General features: G+C 36.8%; 2 protein-coding genes and 1 pseudogene across 3 annotated transcripts; 1 reads left to right on the forward strand and 2 right to left on the reverse strand.

Annotated features, from left to right (window-relative positions):
* Positions 1-526: 526 nt before the first annotated feature.
* On the reverse strand, positions 527-1342 carry LOC120196037 (annotated as a pseudogene).
* Positions 1343-3438: 2096 nt separating this feature from the next.
* LOC120196115 (chaperone protein dnaJ 10-like) lies at positions 3439-8574 on the reverse strand. Of its 2 annotated transcripts, none has more exons than XM_039197997.1 (10): positions 8237-8574; positions 7854-7908; positions 7556-7643; positions 7268-7427; positions 5425-5554; positions 4777-4935; positions 4380-4558; positions 4207-4287; positions 3928-4089; positions 3439-3751 (listed from the first exon to the last, which is right to left on the reverse strand). In XM_039197997.1, the coding sequence occupies exons 1-10, from the start codon at positions 8321-8323 to the stop codon at positions 3668-3670; spliced, it is 1185 nt and encodes a 394-aa protein (XP_039053928.1). In that variant the 5' UTR covers positions 8324-8574; the 3' UTR covers positions 3439-3667. The 2 variants fall into 2 exon arrangements, with proteins under 2 accessions (XP_039053928.1, XP_039053927.1); XM_039197996.1 differs by having other exon boundaries at positions 7556-7638; positions 7849-7908; positions 8237-8572.
* Positions 8575-13708: 5134 nt separating this feature from the next.
* Positions 13709-21184, forward strand: LOC120196128 (probable inactive receptor kinase At5g58300). The gene is made up of 3 exons (XM_039198007.1): positions 13709-15008; positions 15137-15288; positions 20455-21184. The coding sequence occupies exons 1-3, from the start codon at positions 13799-13801 to the stop codon at positions 20917-20919; spliced, it is 1827 nt and encodes a 608-aa protein (XP_039053938.1). The 5' UTR covers positions 13709-13798; the 3' UTR covers positions 20920-21184.
* The last annotated feature ends 279 nt before the right edge of the window (positions 21185-21463 follow it).

Genomic DNA, 21463 nt, shown 5'->3' on the forward strand with positions numbered 1-21463 from the left:
GTTTCCCAAGCCATGCTTCTCCCATATTTGTAACAGACAAAAGACCTCCTCGTTCTAAGTGCACTGCAAAATGTTCCAACAGGGACTCCATCCTAATTTGATTACTTAACAAGACTCTATTTCGTATCGATGTGAAATTCTTTGCTTATAAAAGTGGTGGCAATAAGTCCAATAATAGATTCTAAAGTGCAGAAAATTTTCAGCAGCGTTTTAACATAATTCAACAATTCGTATTTTGATGGATGTATTATTAGAATGCATGCATCTGACAAAATAAGGGCCCGAAATATTTATTTTCAGATATTAAACCCAAGAACTGACGGCGCTAGTTAGCGTGCTAAGGCTGGCTAATAGTGATTATACAAACTCTACAACCTTACAAGCTACGAGCGTGGGACAATTAGTGTAGATCGAACTGCCATTTTCGCTTGCTACGCAATGACAAGACTGGTGCGGTGCGAAGCCATTGATATCGGAGCTATACGACCAGAAAAATCCAAGGTAAGTGAAGATTTTTCTTTGTGTTTCAACTTTCAAGGCGTTTACAATAAGTACAAAACAATAATATCGGAGCTATACGTATGTAGCGTTGTTTCATATAGTTTTTCATGAAAAGCTGATGAACACATGCATTTTTTCTGAAGGAGGCAATTAGTCCTCCGAAATACTGAAAGAGGACCATATATGCTGCAATAGTATACAGTGTGTTTTCTTCAAGCAGTTGATAAGAGGCTTCCATTGCAAGACCTTCTTTGGCATCAATACCCCTTTCCATTCTGTTGCATCCATCCTCACCCCAGCTAGTGCCACATAAATTCTTCACCAGCCAATACTTGGTCCCATCATCATCTTGTCCATGGCCAACTGCTGTAACCCCACGGTCTAGGTAGGTGGTGCATTCGCGGGTGAAGACACCACTTTTGTAGTGTTGGAAGTGAGCCCCACCGGCATCAATGGAAATTCAAACTGGCTGATTGGCCACGGCTTTTAATAGTGCTGACTCACTGTTTGAAGGTACATCTTCGTAACCGGTGATCTTAGCTGCATGGTTGGCTGATTCTTTCTTGTTGCAGCTTCCATCAACTCCTTCATAGGGGTAATTGGTTTCGGTAGTAAGTCCTTGGTTTGAAATGATAAATTCAAACGCATCATCCATGAGACCGCCGTTGCAACCTTGGTCTTCGCCATTGACATCACAATCAACCAACTCTTGCTCAGATAGTGAGATCAATGTACCGGTTTTGAGCTTGGTAATGCCTTCCATGGCTGAGAACAACATCCTATATGATCCGAACCGAAAGACTCCAATATTTGTAACAGACAAAAAACCAAACACCCTCATTCTACGTGCCCTGAAAATTGTTCTGACAAAGACTCCATGCGAATTTGATTGCTTAATGAGATTCTATTTCGTATTAATGTGAAATTCTTTGATTATATAAGTTGTGGCAATAAGTTGGATAATAGATTTCGACCATCTTCAGGTTGCATACGTAGCACCGAAGAATATGTCAAGAAACAAGTATTGGAATACTATTTCGAATTCAAGTTTTTTCGAAAACGAGTCGAGTTTCAATTTTTTATTTCAAATTCTAATCGAACTTGATGATTTGTAACTATATTAATTTGTTATTTAATTAAATAAAAAGATATATTTATGTATAAAAAACATATTTTGAGTGAATATGAGATATTTTTAATTATATAAATATCATCATTATTCTATTTAACTTTTGCTTTAAATTTTAGGCTAAATTACACGATTTATAATTTTCATTTAAGTTTTGTATATTTTTCCTCATTAACTTTAAAATACATAATACTTTGTCATTTTTCGTTTTTATTTAATTAAAATGTGGTCATTAAGAGTTAATTGTTGTTAGACCTTTAACGGATTGCTGATGTGGAAATGAATTTATAAAATTAAAAAAGGGTAAACAATACAAATGGTCACTGATATTTGAGTAAGTTTTCATTTTCCCCACTAAAATTTCAAAAGTAACAAATTGGTCATTAAAACATCAAATAGGTCATTGAACAATGATTGTATATCTAATTTACCCCAAAAGCTTTCTAGTTTTTCCAATTTTTCTAATTTTTATATATATACTTTTTAAAATTTAAAAATAAAACTTAGAAATTGACTTTTTTGAACATGAAGTAATCGAATATTTCGAACAATAAACAAAAAAATTACAAAGCTTTTGGAATAAATTAGATATAAAATAATTGTTCAATGATTGTTTTAGTGACCAATTTATTAGTTTCAAAACTATAGTGGGGGAAATGAAAACTTACTCAAATAATAGTGACCATTTGTATAGTTTACCCTTTCTAATTTTATGAATTCATTGGGTCAATGTCAACAATCCATTAAAGATCTAAAGATTGTTAACCCTCGGTGACCACATCTTAATTAAATAAAAATAAAAGTGATCAAATCTTAATTAAATAAAAACAAAAGTAACAAAGTATTATGCTTTTTGAATTAAATGAGAAAAAATGTATAAAAAAAAGCTTAAACGAAAGTGATCAATAGTATTATTCACCCTAAATTTTACTGGGATAATAAAGACATAATAGAGTTAATTTGACTAAATCTTTAAATTGTCACTCAAATTTTAAATTGGCTCGTAATTTTAAAATATTCTATATGAATTATTGAAGTAGTGATATCATATCAATCAAGTTTTTTCATCTAATTAGTTGTCAATTTAGACGTTAAATGCTGATTTGATCCTAAAAAATATATAAAATTCGTGACACATATATGTATCACAATTATTACTTCCTTTTTTATTGTGTTAGACCAAATAATTCACACACAAAATACACATTTATAATACAGTTTATATGCTCCATGTCAAATAATTAGTGCGGCATATGAACATAAATCCATTTAGAATTTTGAAGGTTTAAAAGACTCATTGAGGATGCCCTTCCTATAATTTTAGTTTCTTCTAGCTATGTTCCTGCATTTAATCGACAATGGCTATTCAAAACCATTCTCTTCTCCTCTTCTCTCACCCAACACTCTTCGTTTCTGGCATTACCGAACCTCATAAACGAGAGTTCTCTCCTACTAAACGACCGCAGGAGCCCTCACCGTCACTTAGACCACTCTCGTTGTGATCGTTCTGAGGTCAATAGCTCTCTTAGATTGATCAAGAAAATGCAGAAAAAACCGATTGTTTTCCGGATCGGCACACTAACAATATGTCCAACACCTAGGTTAGATGCATATCTAGACACGAATATTAAAATATAACCCCTTCAAATACAATAAATTTCTTCTAAAAATAATTGAATATACCCATATCGACAAGAACCGCATATGCTACAATCACCGGGAATATTCGCATCATTGATATACATGTGAAACCAAAACACAAATGCAAAAAAAAAAAAAATTGCCATTAAAGCAAGGTAGGCAATCTCAGTCGGCCTATGACTACGAAAATATTCAATATCATTCTATACGATATAATAGAAATCTAATCGGTCAGAGGAGTTAAACGCATGCTCACTACGGGGTAGGACGTGCTCTTCAAATCACTCAAACACAAATACGTAAAAATAACCTTTTCCGGCTGCAGCTGCACCCATAATATCGGTACAAATGAATGCTGTACAATACAATCATATACCCTTAAGAATCGAGTGTCTCTCAAGGATGTTTTTGTGCACCAGGTGGTGCTGTTGGCCTTGGAAATTGAGCATCAGCGACGCTAGGGGCCTCCACATACGGGCTCTACAATATCAAATTGTTTCAAGTCAGAATATACACAAACATAGAGCTGAACCATATCTCAGTTACGGAACAGCTAATCACGAACGGTTAATAGTGCTACAGAATGGAATCTGGAAAAAGGATCTGTAGCTGTCACATTGATAAAAAGAATTTATTGATCAGCTTAATAACCATACCTGTGGCTGTGAAGTGAACGGAGAATGAGACAAGTCGTTCTTGGTTGGGGACTTTGTCGATCCATCTGGAGGATTGCCGTTATGACTTGGTTCAATTCCATCCAATCTAGCATTACTGCTTAGCACAGGATCACTTTCATTTCCATTTGTTGGCTTGACCCTCTATATTCATACCATAGCATTTCCAGGAAAGCTCAGGATAATTAAAGAAGTGATAAGAAGAGAGGGGAAAAGACGAAAAAATGGAGAGAAAGCATGAGAAAAATCACACATACATACCTCAAAGATTTTACCAAGAGTTTTCAACCCTTTTGCTCGTGCTCGAAGCTCTTCCCTCTTGCAAGTATTATCTTGGAGAACCTAAAACAAGGATTTAATAGATTACAGGAAACATACAACTATCGAAACCATTACCATCTAACAGCCTTAAAAGAAGAGACTAATGAAACAACCATTTCACAAACATGAGAAATAGTGGCTTCTATGTCGGCTACATTAAGCTTCCATAATGAATCAATCATCAGCTTCTTGTGAGATTGCATATACTCCTCGAGCTCCTGCTCACTGTAATTTCCTTCCGCGCTAAGCTGCTTCTTCATGTCCTCCTGCAGCTGAAGCAAAGCAATTGCACCTACACCAACAAGCGAAAAAAATAATTCAATGGAACAATTCTTCCTGAAATGGATCATCTTTCTAAGAAACACTAACAGCACAATTGATTTATCCTTTGTAAGTATTGACTGAACAGCCCACCCTTTAGGCTTTTAGTTACCAGTAAAGTCAGTTGAATTAACAACAAATCATAATTGTACGAAGTACAAACCATTGAAGTTTGCAGCATTTACTAACCTGTTGCAGCAGTTACTTGGGATTTAATAAAATGACCTTTAACCCTAAACCACTCAGCGACAAATGGAACACCCAAGTATATTGCTTTCTTCCCAAGTTCTTTTGCTGCTTGTCTTGAATAGATGTAACCAATTGTATTCAACATATCAACACCATAAGCTGTAAAACATATACCACAAAATCTATCACAACTCAAAATAAATAATGATGATGATGATTAAGAATGAGGGAACAAGAAATACAAAGGAGATAAACCTATCCCAAATTAAGATTGCTGGAAAATAGATATACAAGAAAAACAATATATAAGTGCTTTTCAGCAAGCTGAAAAGATCCCGGACTAGATTAAATCCTCAGATTTTATAATCTACCATTTGTGGAGAAAAAGATGGAACCCCAATGCAAGTTTCAACTGTAATATTTGTCAGAAGGTCCCTTTTTTCAAAAGCATATGCCAGTTCAATTTTGTCTTCAATTTGGTATTTCTGACAGCCTACTAAGGCAGTTCATGTAATATTTCATAATGTCAAATCATGAGTGCCGAAGAATCGTGAATATGATTACTGACAGTAATTCATCCAAGAAGATGAAAAATGATTTTCAATTTCTCTCACCCTCATGCATCATTTCTACAGAAGATAATAGTACCTGCACTAGAGAGCCTTGATACTTCAGCTTCTGCATGCTTAGCAAAATCCTCTTTGTTTCCTTGCACATATTGATTTAGTCGATCTTTCAATAATTGTGCAAGCTTTTCTTCTCTTTCCTTCTGAACAGCCTGTAGCCAAAAGCATTTAAAGTAAAAAATGATTTATAACCTCTGATACTATGAAAGGATGCAAGCAACAGAAAAAACTCGTACCACTGGTTTAAAAGATTTTGTTCTACTTTCCACTGGTGCTACAATACTCGGAATAACAAAATTTTATTGGAAGAAAGTGATGAGGGCCAAGGGATAATATTAATGAATAATTTATCTACCGAAGTTAATCAAAAAGAAAGTATACCATCAAACCAAAGTTTCATCATTGTACTGAGAGTAATTTATCTACTTTATCAATTTCACATGTAAAAGGGAATAGAGGTAAATAAATCATTTCTTATAACTGAAAGACAGGGACAGAACTATATAGAGGTTGGGAGGGCAATCCCCGCCAAAAAAATGGTCTAATGGAATTTTAGGCCCCTGTCAATTTAGATCTTAATCAAATTAATACTTGCTCCCACCCCAAATTTTTGGGCTTTAAGCAATTTGGCCCCTCCCAATGTTTGATCCTTGGTCCATCCCGGCTGAAAGATATGCATTACCTCATACATGCTAAAATCATATAGAATATTATAGAACAAAATTAACTTTAACTCCTACAGCTTTTTTTATTGTCTTTGAGAAAACCCTGTAAGGAGATCAAGAACAAAAAGGTGGAAGTGACCCTATGATATGCATTTCCTCATACATGCTAAAATCATATAGAATATTACAGAACAAAATTAACTTTAACTCCTACAGCTTTTTTTATTGCCTTTGAGAAAACCATGTAAGGAGATCAAGAACAAAAAGGTGGAATTGACCCTATGATGATAGTGACCTCTTGTAAAAATTTAGTAGCACCTTGTTATCAAAACCCAAAAAAAAAATTTATTATCAAGCAATCAATTTTATTATCATTTAAAATTGACAAAAGATAAAGAATGTGATAATAAAATAATAAGCACCCCTCCCTTTCTCTTTTACAATTGGAATATGTGGGGGGGGGGGGGAAGAAGAAAAGGGACCATCACCTAGATCCCCTGGAATATCAAAGCCTGTTTGCCTTTTCATGTAATAATTAGGACCCAGTCCCAATGTGTATATAAAACAAAAGACACAAAATGGGTGTATGTGTCACCTTGAAAACATCGGGTAGATTTAGAAAACTTGTAAAGTCAAAATTAGTTTGCCCACATCTACAACACTAAACTAACCATGAATTACAGGAAATTAGTTGAGGGAGGTATGATACATGACACACAACCCTTTGCAACCCTTTAACATGACACACAACCCTTTGTAACTCTTTTAAAAAAAATCAACCTGCTTTCTTCATCAAATTAAATGTTTCTATTAATAGTTTGATTGTCACTCTTAAAATTTCAAAAACCTTGTGCCTAGTTTCTAACAATTTATTTGTACCCCGTATAACATCCAATTGTAGTCCTGCATCAGATGTGAACCATTTCTCTATGATAAAGTACTTGACCCCCTGAGATTATCATTCCTAATCCAGGTAAAAGTACTGTGAGTCAGTTTTGAAAACTGCCATATATTTGTAAAACGAATTTCAACTCTATATTCAACAATATGAGGATTACAAACAAGGCAAAAGACAATTCACTGTTTACTGAATGAATGCTCTTTTTGCCTATCACTTCCTTCAATCACTCACTCACAATCAAAATCTGAGTAAAAAAAGGTCTAAATCATCTACATACATAGAAAGATAAGAATTTTTACCCTCATTTTTTCCTGCAATTTTTTAGCATCAAACTGCTCCCCTTCCGTGAAAATGTCCAGTGAGGCCATTGATGCCATGGCAAGTTTTCCTATATATTCTTCAAAAAGTTCACTACCAAAAAGCATTGCAAATATCGCTGCAGGATCGATAATTGCCTCACTGCAAAAAAAAAAAGAAGAGAAAAAGCCATCAAATAAATAGAATGAGAGAAGACTATATTCCTTTCAATTTTTAAAAAATGTGTATGAGCCTTGAAAATTGATATATTCATAGAGAAGGAAACTAGCGTCGAGATTCCTGATTTCCCATGAACATCATATGCTTGCCGCTGTTTCGCATCACTTAATACTTGGTAAGCCTCTCCCAACACCTGAACAGAACTTAAGAAAAATAAAAATTCTAAACAATAATTCAAATAACAAGGTCGGGATCCAATGCAATGAACATATGGTACAGACAGAGTCAAGCAGTTTGCACCTCAGCACTTGCAATGTTCAAAAGGATTTGATGATATAGTCTTAATTAAAGAGAACGTCAAAAAATCACAAATGACCTCAGAAATAAAAATGTAACGGCTTGCCTGAAATTTCTCAGCTGCTTGAGGATCATTTGGGTTTTTATCCGGGTGCACTTTTCTTGCCTGCATACAATAAAGAAATTGAAATTGTTTATCCCTTTTTTGTTCTTTAAGGTCACAATCTATTATCAGAATCAATTTTATACGGATTAAATAACCAAACCCAGAATAAATCTAGACCCAGATTTTGAATTTGATTCCTCTAAGTTCCCAAGAATATGGAATTCGAAAATTGCAAAGGAAACAGGGTAACTTGAATTGATCGACATTCCATAAATAAAAGAAACTGCGATTATTACAACCAGATTGAATTCAAACATGTCTAATACTTAAAAGACGACCCAATTCAAACAGATTATGAAAACGGAAGAAAAGGGAAATTAGATTAAACCTTTATATAATAAGCTTTCTTGATTTCGGACTCTGTAGCAGAAGGGCTGACACCTAATATATCGTAGAATTCAGTCTCCTTCACCATTGCCGTTCAAGAACCAGAATTTTGCAGAGATTATTATTTTTTTCTGAAAAAAAATTAAAAAAATGCGAGAAAGAAAAGAAAGGGTTTGGTTTTATGATCGGAATGAATGTGAAATTGAAAAGAAAAAAAAAAGAATCAAAAATGAAAAAGAAATGTGAAAACGATGGAACAAAAGAGAAGAAATATTCCAAAATTAAATGAAATGGAAATGAAAAGCCGCGAATTTTGGCGTCACTCCACGCGCAGCCTCACACCTGTCGATTTCATCTCATATTCAATTCCTTTGTTGTTGTTTGTTTTTTGAAAAATCAATTCCTTTGCAGCGTTGACTATTGCATCTCTTCTGCTGCTGCTGCTGCACGTTCAATTCCCTTTTGGGGCCAAATTGCAATTGACGTCCCCAAACGATTTCTAAATTGATTTTAAAATTTTAGAACGTTCTAATTAAATCTTTTTCTTTTCAATCAGATCCTTTGAATTGAATCGACTTCAGTTTTGACGTTAAATGCTGATTTAGATATGATGTGTTACTAAGAATATTGGGTTAATAGTTCTTTATCCACTCGACATTTTCTTATTGAATAGTAAATGAAGACGGTTAGTTAACCATTAATACTACCTATTAATATGAGATACACACATGAATTAAAAAATTTGTGTGATGTCACATCACTAAAACGATAAAAAAAATTAATTATTTTTTATTAAATTACTAACAACTAATTATACAATGACATGTGACATCATTTAATTGATTTAAAATAATAAAATTAAATTGATTTTAATTATTAAATTATCATGTCATTTGAATTTTAACAACTCAGTGACGTAATTAAAATTTAAATTTAAATTCAATATTATAACTGAAACCATTAAAAATTTAATAGTATGAAGGATATGTTATCTAAAGTTGAGTAATATATGATATATATTACCCTAATTTGTTTTTTAAAAAAGAAATCGGGACTTGTCCCCCACGGCAAGCCGTGTACAACTCTAGTCGATAAAAGCTTCCATCTTGCTCATCAAAGTTTGAGACTTTACCTCGTCAATGTGAATCTTGAGAGCGAAAAAATCGTTCCTTTGGTGCTAAAAGCTCAGTTTCAATCATAACACGACAAAATGTATGTGCCCTCTTCATCCTCCTCGAGACTCGCCTCTTCTTTGCTCAAACATATCATCAATCCTCATCAAGTCATCCCCTTTAACATCCCATCTTCCTCTTCTAAACTTCTTGCTAAGTACCCTTCAAATCCCACATCGCCAAAACCTTCTTTTTCACCTCTTCTCTTTCTCTCCATTCGAACAACCCCTTTTCGAAAACTTAACCCCTTTTCCCCACTAGGGTCGATGCTGTTCTCCTCTAAAAGCTTCTTTAAGAACCTAGTAATGCCTTGGAAGTCCACTCTGTCAAGGTACCGTGAGGCTATTGGTTTACGATTCGATGCGTTTTTCAATAGGAATTATGGTGTTTGGGCTTTGGGGAGCTTTGATTTGTGCTTGGCTATGGAGGATTGTGTTTGGTGTTTCTAGCAGTTTTGTAACTGTTGGCCACTTTGAAGAAATGGCTAAGCTTTGGTTTCTTGCTGATCTTTACCTTTTAATGGCTGCTTTTGCTGTAAGTAATCTTTTTTGGACTGTTTAATTGGGATTTTAATTGCTTTACTATAGAGGAACTGATATTGTCAACTTCTGTTTTTCTGGGTTGCTTGACGTTGGGTTGATTGTTCATACATTCTTCGGTTAATGCGTATAAACAAATGTCATCATGGCACCGGGACCTGACCAGCGGCTATTCCTAATTGGCGATGAAGAAGAGTACAAGGTTGGAGTTGGATTGATTTCCGAGCTGAGATCCCGCAGTGAGAGCAATGGCAGCAACCAAAGAATTCGATGATCTAGACCGAATGGAGGACGAGGAGGACGAAAGAAAGCACCTGGAAGAGGTCGAGAAGCTCGAAAAAGACGTAGCTCGACATTGCTAGCTAGTTGTTGGTTTCGCTGGAGGTTTGATAATGCCGGATAACACGAGTCGGCCAGGACTGACCTGGCGTTATATACTGCTAGTGAGTTGTGGCCATTGCTGCCAAATAGTTCAAGCATTGCAGACAAATGGCCCTGCTGAAGCAAATAAACCCGACCTTTGAAGCACCGTGTACGTAATGAACAATAAAAACGCGGTGATACAAGTCGGAGCGAAGTTGGTGCCCCGAACATGACCGAGCCGTGACTAGGCTTGGTCCAGGACTGGTCTAGTCCATCGCTACCAAGTACCAACACACCCATGGATGCCAATGGTTTCCAACTAAAGAAATTAAGCTAAATGTGGCATAACTAGGGGTGTGCATTTTTTATACCGATATTATCCGATCTGAAATTTAGGATATACGAAAATTTCGGATCACTAAAATTGCGATCCGTATTCGGTTTTTACCGATTAGATATTCAGATATCCGATCCGAATATAAATTTTAATTTGATAAAAAAATTAATTTAATATTTTAATGCATATTAATGATACAATTTCTAATTTTTTGAGTGAGAAGCACCGTAATTTATTTTATGATAAAAAATGATTTAATATATATATATATATTTAAATTTTTAATACCTTGTAGATGCTAATATTTGTTTCACAAAATTAAAGCATTTTCCCTCCACAATTCGTGCAACATTTCCCATTCAATGGGATGTTAGCAGAGTAAAAGAAAATACCCATAAAAGAATAGCTTCCAGTATTCTACTGTTGGTTGTTTTAGTTTAAAATAGAAGCTTAATTGTTTCCACGCTGGGGTGGGCTTGGGATTGTTGGGTTATCTGATTAAAATTTCCTAAGGGCCCAGCTTTCTATCGGGTTTTCGGATAATCCGAAAGTCAATTTTAGTCGATCCGTATTCGATCTGATTATCTTATTTTTTGTCGGATATCCGATCTAAACTATCCTAAAATTGAAAAAACGGATCGGATCAATAAATCAGATCGGTCGAATCAGATTTTTTTTTCGCATCCCTAAATATAACTTGTGGGTCTTAAACGTTTAACGAACCACTGAACCACAAAGACCTATTGCTTACATCCAACTGCCCTCTCAAGCTATGCAAAAAGAACCTACGCTATTTCTGGTATTAGAGAGGACCTGTCAACAGGACAGGTTGGGTTGGTTTCATGTCCGAACAACTCGTGCATTAAAATTTTTGGATCATTCTGAGTTCGGGTTGTTTAGGATTCAGGTTCTTCGAGTTTGTCAGTCGAGACATTTTGTGTCACTTGTTTGGGTCGTTTTGAATTTGAGTTGGGTGGAGTCGGTTTATTAATTCGTTTGTATTGATTGGATCAATTTGAGTTTTAAAATTTTTGAAGGTCACGTTGAGTTCGAGTCATTTGGATTTTCCAAGCAAAATTTTCGATTCTACATGTTTTCAATTTTTCATTTGGGTTTGATATTCAAGTTTGGGTCATTTTAGATTATTTATTCGAGTCATTCCAAGTTTTGGATAATTTTAGATTCAGGTCATTTTTTACTGGATTAATTTTGAGCCCGAATGAGGTAGATCATGTTATTGGCTTCTTTACATCAAATTAGATTAAATTATGTTTGAATCAGATCAATCGAATATGAGTTTAGAGTTTGAATATTCATATCCGGAATTATTTCTAACAACTTACAGTTGAAGACAAACGTAGAAGCTAAAAGGACTGTCCACGTGAATGAAAGTGGCCTTTTGAATTATTAGCACATTTGTTGTTGCTTATCAAAGTTAATTCCAAGGTCCAACCCTTTAATCATAATAAATTCTCCTTCTGTTCTCAATTTCATCATTATCTCCTTGAATTATATTCAAATTCAACACCTTAATAAATAATAGTTTTTTAATATGATCATTAATATCCAATCTATTAATCAATTAATATAAATCGAATATCTTACAAAAAATTATACGATAATTCTCTCAATCTAATTTACTTCATTTACACACTATTATATTTCAAACTCTAAATTTATAGGTTAAGTCCCTGCATGATTGGTTCACTTTTGATCCATTAAAAAGAAATAAAGAAGAAAAAGAAAACCCCTTTAGCTTTCATGCATGTAAAAGCAAACAAAAGATGTAGTGATAGGGAAAGCAACCATAACTTTTATGACCAATGGTCCATTGTAATGGACCTCGAACCCCTTTAATAGACCATCCCCACAGCGCAATTTGTTTGGTCAGATTATGAATTTAGTCCCTTCATTATAAGAATTTCCATAATTTAATCCTTATACTTGAATCTGATATTGTTTGTTTCAGGAGCAAATCCATAATCTTTTAGGGTGTAAAGTCTAGTTATAAAGTTTTAATGGGAGTCAAAAATTGAAGTCTTTCATTTGATCTTGTTTCATTAATTTCGACATTTGGTAATGTTTCACCCACTCCAAATCTGTCCTGATTTTCAAGATAATAAATTTATATGTGACCCAACTCAAATAATTATTCAACAAGATAGAGAGATAATTGAATACATGCAAGATCATGAAACATTATAATAATTATCTCTAAATATATGGAGAGAGACATCATAGTAATTATATGTGTTGGATAGTGACATTTTAACTTAAAATTGACTCAGTCTCAGTCTCGATTCTATACTCTAAAAGATTTACCTGATTTGACATGATCTGAATCTAAATTAAAAAAGACAACTTTATAAAGTGGGTTGAAATTCGTCGGATTCAGATATTTTAAATATCCTTAATCATTGTATGTATTGTAAGAGTTATTTTCATATTTGATCCCTATATATTTTCAAGGTAAAACCTCTTACAATTCAAGTTTTCTAACGAAGTTTGCTCTCCAGTCCACTCCATCTACCAACCTGGAGGATATATCTCAAAAGCTAGTAAATCAACACCACAACTAACTCAGATTTAGAGCCTCTAGCTAAGCACCCAATTCTTCTGCATTTATAACCCTTTTTTATATCCAGTTGTGCTCCCTAGGGAGTCAATGAAATTAATTACATACATACATACATATATAATACTAATATAATAACAGATACTGCATAAGTTGGTGACAACTATATTGCCTGAGAGGTAACGAAGGTTGCTTTTTTCCAGTGCAGTGTAACGAAGAATAATGCTGTCACTTTTGCTTTTTCTTTATGATGTTGCGTTATCTTTTCTTCCCCCCCCCCCCTGGATGCTTTGCTTTACCAGTTTGCTTTTGAAAACTTGAAACACCCCTTTGTTGTACATCTTTTAAACCTGTAAATGCTTTAAATATGGGGCCAATTTACTTTGTTTCTTGTTAGAGTTTTGCTGTATTGGTGCAATAGAAACTCCATTCTTTTATGTCAGTGATCTTATTATATTTGCATTAGTGTCTGAGCCTGCTGTGAATTCTGATTCATACTATGTTGCATTGTGTTCTATAGCTGAATCCAGGAGGAAAATCAGCAGACGATACTCGAAACTTTAAACTCAAAAGCTCGATGAAGTTCAATCCCTTGATTGCCTTCCTGTTGCTTGTGTTATTGCGCCTGTATGAGTTTGTTCATGTTGTGGCAGATCTGAATTCCGACAAGCAAGCTCTCCTTCGATTCGCGGCTGCGGTTCCGCATGTTCGAAGACTGAACTGGAATGCGGCAACTCCAGTTTGCACGTCTTGGGTTGGTATAACTTGCAATACAAATGGTACTGGTGTGGTTGCCATAAGGCTACCTGGCATTGGACTTTATGGCACCATACCAGCCAAGACCATAGGCAAGCTTAATGCTCTGAGGGTACTTAGCCTTCGGTCCAACGACATCAATGGAAGCTTTCCTTCTGATATCCCCTCCATTCCTTCTCTTCAGTTCCTGTTCCTCCAACACAACAACTTGTCTGACGTCTTGTTCCCCACGTCTCTTTCTCCAAGTTTGAAAGTTGTGGATTTTTCCTACAACTCGATATCCAGGACCGTCCCGAATCTCAATCTTCCGAGGCTCAAAGTTTTGAACTTCAGCTATAATAACTTGAGTGGCTCCATTCCAAGTTCACTCAACAGGTTCCCTTCTGCATTCATCGGTAATCCGTTGTTATGCGGTTCGCCTCTAAAGCCTTGCTCCACAGTCTCCTCTCCACCTTCCCCTTCTCCGTCAAGCCCGCCAATAGTTTCTCAAAGCCGACATGCTACATCGAAAAGCAAACTAGGCACAGGCTCGATCGTTGCAATTGTCGTTGGGGGCTTATCATTTGTGTTTCTATTGCTTCTCGTAATCTTTATATGCTGTTTGAAGGAGAAAAATAGTGGCAGCAGAGGGACGTTGAAGAGCAAAATCTCTGGAGTTGGAAAGAATGAGAAGCCTAATGATTTCGGAAGTGGTGTACAAGAAGCTGAAAAGAACAAATTGTTCTTCTTTGAAGGATGCTCTTACAACTTCGATCTCGAGGATTTGTTGAAGGCTTCGGCTGAAGTTCTAGGTAAGGGGAGTTTCGGAACAACATATAAAGCTGCTTTGGAGGAAGGGACACAGGTGGTGGTGAAAAGATTGAAGGAAGTTGCAGTTGGTAAAAAGGAGTTTGAGCAGCAAATGGAACTTGTTGAGAAGGCTGGACGATACCCGAACGTCATACCGCTTCGTGCTTATTACTATTCAAAGGACGAGAAGCTGTTGGTTTACAACTACATGCCTGCCGGTAACTTGTTCGCACTTTTGCACGGTATGCAGAATGCTTATCTCCATTAACATCATACTGAACCTATTAGTTTGTTAAGTAGAATGGTTGTTTGTTACACTGGTATGTTTTGTTTACGTTTTAGGCTTATTATCTGTCTCCAACAATGGTAGGAAATAGTAATTCAGGGAGAACACCTTTGGACTGGGAATTGAGAATGAAGATCGCCCTCGGAACTGCTCGAGGGATTGCAAACATCCATACAGAGGGTGGTGGTAAATGCATCCATGGCAACATCAAGTCCTCGAATGTCCTCCTCACCGATGTGTTGGAAATAAAACACTCACACAAACAACTTTTATTGAAACTCAAACAAATATTACAAGAGTACTCTCACTCAAAAACAAGAACTACAACTCACTCTTATAAGACTTTGCTTCTTCACTCACTTAGAAGCTCTTAATTTTTCTTGATGCTTAAACTAAATGGGAAGGGGTATTTATACTACTCAAGAACAATCCTACACCACACAAATAAACTAATTTAAACCATTACAAATTCAACAAATATCTAACTCTCACCTAACTAAATTGATGTAAGCAATGACATCATTAATTAAATGATGTAAGCAATGACATCTTTAATTAAATGATGTAAGTAATGACATCAATTTAGTTTGGGTTTGGGTTTAGGCTCCCATAATGGATCAAGTTTATGATCCAACACCCTCCCTTAAACTTGATCTCGTGACCCCTAGTAGGTTCCTTAATCTTAAGAAGTCTTCGCTGGTCAGTGGCTTGGTAAAAATATCAGCAACTTGATCTTGTGACTTCACATATTCAACTTCCACATCTTTTCTTGCAACACACTCCCTTATATAGTGGTAGCGAATATCAATGTGCTTGCTTCGATCATGGAATACTGGATTCTTTGCTAAGGCAATGGCTGACTTGTTGTCGACGCAAACCTTGGTAGGCTCTTCTTGTATCAAACCAATCTCCTTCAATAGATTTCTAAGCCAAATTGCATGACAAACACATGAGGTAGCAGCAACATATTCCGCTTCACAAGTGGATAATGTGACAATCGGTTGTTTCTTTGACATCCATGTGAATGCAATATCTCCATGAAAAATACGAATCCAGTAGTGCTCCTTCGATTATCTATGTCTCCACCCCAATCACTGTCGCTATATCCAACAAGCTTGTAATCATTAGAAACTGAATAGAACAAGCCAAAGTCAATTGTACCTTTCAGATAGCGAAGAATTCTCTTTGCGGCTTTAAAATGGGTGGTTGTTGGGGATTCCATGTAGCGACTAACCAATCCAACTGCGTGAAGAATATCAGGTCTCGTGCAAGTTAGATAGCGTAGACTTCCTACCAAACTTTGAAGAATGTTGGATCTACACTTTCGCCTTCTTCATGTTTGGTCATCTTGATCCCGTATTCTGCCGGTGTGCTTATTGGCTTACAGTTCTCCATCTTGAACTTCTTCAGTATCTCCTTTGCATAGCTTTCCTGTGAAATGAAAATTCCATCATTTTGTTGCTTAACTTCAATGCCAAGGTAGTACGCCATGAGCCCCATGTCTGTCATCTCGAATTCTTTCATCATCACATCCTTGAATTCATTAAACATGCTTGGGTTGCTTCCAGTGAAGATCAAATCGTCCACGTAGAGGCACACGATCAAAATATCTTCATCTTTGATCTTGATATATAGAGCATGCTCGTAGGGACATTTGTTGAAGCCATTCTCTTGGAAGTACTTGTCGATTCGGCTATTCCATGCCCTTGGTGCTTGTTTTAGCCCGTAAAGAGCCTTCTTCAACTTCAACACCTTGTCTTCATGCCCTTTGACTTCATAGCCTGATGGTTGCTGAATGTAAAGTTCCTCTTCAAGAACTCCATTTAGGAAGGCGGACTTTACATCCATCTTTGTATCTTCCACTTGTTTTGAGCTGCCAAAGAAATGATTAGTCTGATAGTCTCCAATCGAGCAACAGGAGCAAATACCTCATCATAGTCAATTCCAGCCTTTTGACTATAGCCTTTAGCAACTAGCCTCGCCTTGTGCCTTTCAATCTCTCCTTTGGCGTTTTGCTTTGTTTTGTACACCCATTTGACACCTATCGCCTTATGTCCCTTGGGAAGTGAGGTAAGTTCCCATGTGTCATTCTTCTCGATGGCCTTGATTTCTTCGTCCATCGCATCTCTCCATTTCTTTTCTTGTACCGCTTCTTGAAAGCTCACTGGTTCACAATCGGCAAACAGACAAATAATGTAAGATTATCTTGTCGTTCAGTTACCTCATAGAGATCTCTAAGGCTTCTTGTGCGTTGCACAACTCTTTCACTTTGACTCCCACTTGACGATGATGAAGGTGATGAGTCTCCTTGAGTGGTTGATGTTGGTGAAGTGGGTGGAGTTGCAAGCTCTTGTTGAGATTCATCTAGTTGCTCCCTCATTGTCTGCTCATCTTCTTCAAACTGAGGAAAGAAATTGAAGTCATCTGTATGGGAGTTTAAAATCCCATTCTCCTTCTTCGTTGAAGACCACATCTCGACTAATCACAAACTTCTTATTGTCTGGATTGTACAACTTGTAGCCCTTCGAATTAGCATCATAGCCGATGAAGATAAAACTCTCGCTTTTATCATCAAGCTTCGTTCTTCTCTCGTCTGGTACGTGAACATGGGCTATACTTCCAAAGGTTCTCAAGTGGGAAATGCCAGGCTTTCTTCCACTCCATGCCTCTTGCGGTGTCTTTCCCCATACACTTCTTGTTGGAGATCGATTTGACAAGTAGACTGCACACGATACTGCTTCTGCCCAAAATTCTTTGGGTAGTTTCTTGCTTTTGAGCATGCTTCGTGCCATGTCGAGGATTGTTCTATTCTTTCTTTCTGCCACACCATTTTGCTGGGGGGATCTAGGAACTGTCATTGGTCGACGAATTCCATTTGCTTCACAGAACTCTTGAAACTCCCTGGAAGTAAATTCTCCACCTCGATCGGATCTCATGGCTTTGATCTTTCTACCGCTTTCTCTCTCTACTGCTGCTTTGAACTTCTTGAAGACTTCAAAAACTTCTGACTTCTGTTTCAAGAAATATACCCAGGTTTTTCTTGAAAAATCATCAATGAAGAGAAGAAAATAGTTATTGTTACCGAGAGAGCTTGGCTTGATCGGTCCACACACATCGGTATGGATGAGCTCAAGTGGCTTCTTAGCTCTTGTCTCTGACTCCTTTGGAAAGCTTTTCCTGAATTGTTTCCCGACTAGACACCCTTCACAGAGTTGGTCAGGATGGTTGATGTGAGGTAGTCCTTTCACCATCTCCTTCTTAGATAATAGCTCTAGACCTCCAAAATTGAGATGCCCAAATCGAAGATGCCAAAGCCATGATGCATCTTTGTAGCAAGCTTTCAGGCACTTTGCAACATCATTTTGTATGTTGATCAAGAACATTCTATTCTTTGACATCGGCACTTTAGCAATGAAGTTATTCTTATCATCTTTTATAGAAAGATTATAATTATTCATATGAATATCATAACCTTTCTCTACCAGTTGCCCTAAACTTAAAATGTTACTTTTCATATTGGGCACATAGTAGACATTTGAAATAAATTGATGTCTCCCATCTTTCAAACGGATAAGAATGTACCTCTCCCTTTCACTGCTATTGTGGAATCATCTCCAAACGAAACATTTCCACTTACTGACTCGTCTAGCTCCACAAACATGTCTTTCCTTCCACACATGTGATTGCTTGCACCACTGTCAAGATACCAGGAATTTGCTTGGACACCATCAGTTTCCTTTCGTGCTAGAAGAAGAGTTTCTTTGCCATCTGTCTTTCCTCCACGTAATTGGCCTTCTCCTCAATTTTGTTGTTGGGAGCTCTACATTCTGAAGCATAATGCCCAAATTTTTGACAATTATAACATCGAATTTGAGATTTGTCATACTTTGAGTTTGGATTAATTCTTCCACGGCCTCGTGTTGAGCTTTCTCCTTTCTCATAGTTGTTGTTGGAATTGTTATTGTTGTAATTCCAGCCTCGTCCACGACCTCGACTTCCACCTCGTCCATGGCCTCTACCTCTGCCTTGGCCACGTTGGTTTCTATCATTGCGTTGGCTCTCATGCATATCCTTGAGTTGCAGCTTGAGGAGTTGCTCAGTAAACTCATGCTTCTTTTTATGCTTCTCTTCGTATGCTTGCAATGATCCTTGGAGCTGTTCGATCTTCATTTCTTCTTCCAATTCTTTAGTTTCTTCAATCGTCACGACGATGTGCTCAAATTTGGGATCCAACGAACGGAGTATCTTCTCTATTATCCTCACATCGTCTAACTTTTCACCATTTCTTTTTAATTGATTAGAAACAGCTACTACTCTTGAGAAATAATCTGAAATAGACTCAGATGCTTTCATGTTTAAGGATTCGAATTCACCTCTTAATGTTTGGAGACGAACCTTCTTCACTTGCTCGGATCCTTTGTAAGAGGTTTGCAGCTTCTCCCACGCTTCCTTGCTAGAGCTTGCACTTGAAATCTTTTCAAAACCATCATCATCTAATGCTTGATAGATGAGGTAGAGAGCCTTCTTGTCTCTCTTTCTTGAATCCTTCAAAGTTGTCTTTTGATCTGGTGTAAGAGTAGCAAAAACATCATCATCCGCAGGCTCATTATAGCCTTTCTCTATGATATCCCACATCTTGTGATCCAAGAAGTGCCTTCATTTTGATACTCCAATTGTCGTAGTTGTTGTTGTTGAGTGTCGGAACTTGGAATGGTGCCATACCATTTGCCATATCTCTCAATATAATGAGATTTTGTAAAATCCGATTGCACGGATGAATCCGAAACGATGAAAAAAAAAACTTTGGAGGGACTTGGACAACTCGGTCAAGGGCTCCAACTCGGCTGAATCGGCTCAACTCGGTGAGTCAACTCGATTTTCTGGCAGCAGTCTTCCGGCGGTGCGTGGCGGTGCGTCAGAACTCAGATTTAGAAAATTCTGGCGGCGTCGTATTCCTCTCGTCGAGACCTTCGATCTTTCCAACTCGCTCTGATGCCACTTTGTTGGAAATAAAACACTCACACAAACAACTTTTATTGAAACTCAAACAAATATTACAGAGTACTCTCACTCAAAACAAGAACTACAACTCACTCTTATAAGACTTTGCTTCTTCACTCACTTAGAAGCTCTTAATTTTTCTTGATGCTTAAAACTAAAATGGGAAGGGGTATTTATACTACTCAAGAACAATCCTACACCACACAAATAAACTAATTTAAACCATTACAAATTCAACAAATCTAACTCTCACCTAACTAAATTGATGTAAGCAATGACATCATTAATTAAATGATGTAAGCAATGACATCTTTAATTAAATGATGTAAGTAATGACATCAATTTAGTTTGGGTTTGGGTTTAGGCTCCCATAATGGATCAAGTTTATGATCCAACACGATGAACTGGAGGCTTGTGTTTCTGATGTTGGCCTGGCTCCTCTAATGAATGCTCCTGTAACCATGTCTCGTACCGTTGGTTACCGTGCTCCGGAGATGATCGAAACACGAAAGCTAACTCAAAAGACCGATGTTTACAGCTTCGGTGTGCTCCTCTTGGAAATGTTGACTGCAAAAGCTCCCCGCCAGCAATCAGGGCATGATGATGTGGTCGATCTTCCGAGATGGGTCCGTTCTGTTGTGCGGGAGGAATGGACCGCAGAAGTCTTTGATGTAGAGCTGCTGAAATACCAAACTTTCCAAGAAGAGATGGTGCAGATGCTTCAGATTGGACTAGCATGCGTGGCTAAAACACCCGATATGCGTCCAACAATGGATGAAACCGTTAGAATGATAGAAGACATTCGACAGTCTGAATCCAAGAACCGGACATCCTCTGAGGCCGAATCGAACATCCAAACACCGTGATTTGCTGCAAAGCAAAAACTTGTTACTCTTTGAATTTCAAATGTTTAATTCTCTAGTCCTTCCTAAGGTTGCTTGTCCAGAAAACCTTTGGGACAATAATCTTCTGTTTCTTCGATTCGCTCGGAAATTACTTTTCCGAAATCTCCATGTTTCTTGACTTGCACTCATCAATGTTCTCAGAACTTTATAACTCACGCAAACATAATAACATGTCCAAAAAGCTTGATTTCAATGGAAAACTTATGTCCAATGGACATGATTGTAACACCATGCCAAATTTAGCTTGTGACTTAAAGGAATTCCTTTTAACTAACAATAATAACTAACAATAATAACTAACAAACTCATATGGCCATCTCAAAATCCTATATTCTCGGTTCACATCCATTGTTTTGTCTTCCTCCTACAAATTCTTTGTTGTTCTTCTTCTTCTTTCTTTTCCATCGGCGTTGACAGCCGTAATCACATAGTTTTATTCAAAATGCTTTGATTACGTAGAACATCAAAATCCCAATAGGATCCCATGGTATATGCTTTTCTTCCT

This window comes from Hibiscus syriacus, unplaced genomic scaffold, assembly GCF_006381635.1.
Source record: "Hibiscus syriacus cultivar Baekdansim isolate YM2019G1 unplaced genomic scaffold, ASM638163v2 tig00117026_pilon, whole genome shotgun sequence".
NCBI classification, from domain to species: Eukaryota; Viridiplantae; Streptophyta; class Magnoliopsida; order Malvales; family Malvaceae; genus Hibiscus; species Hibiscus syriacus.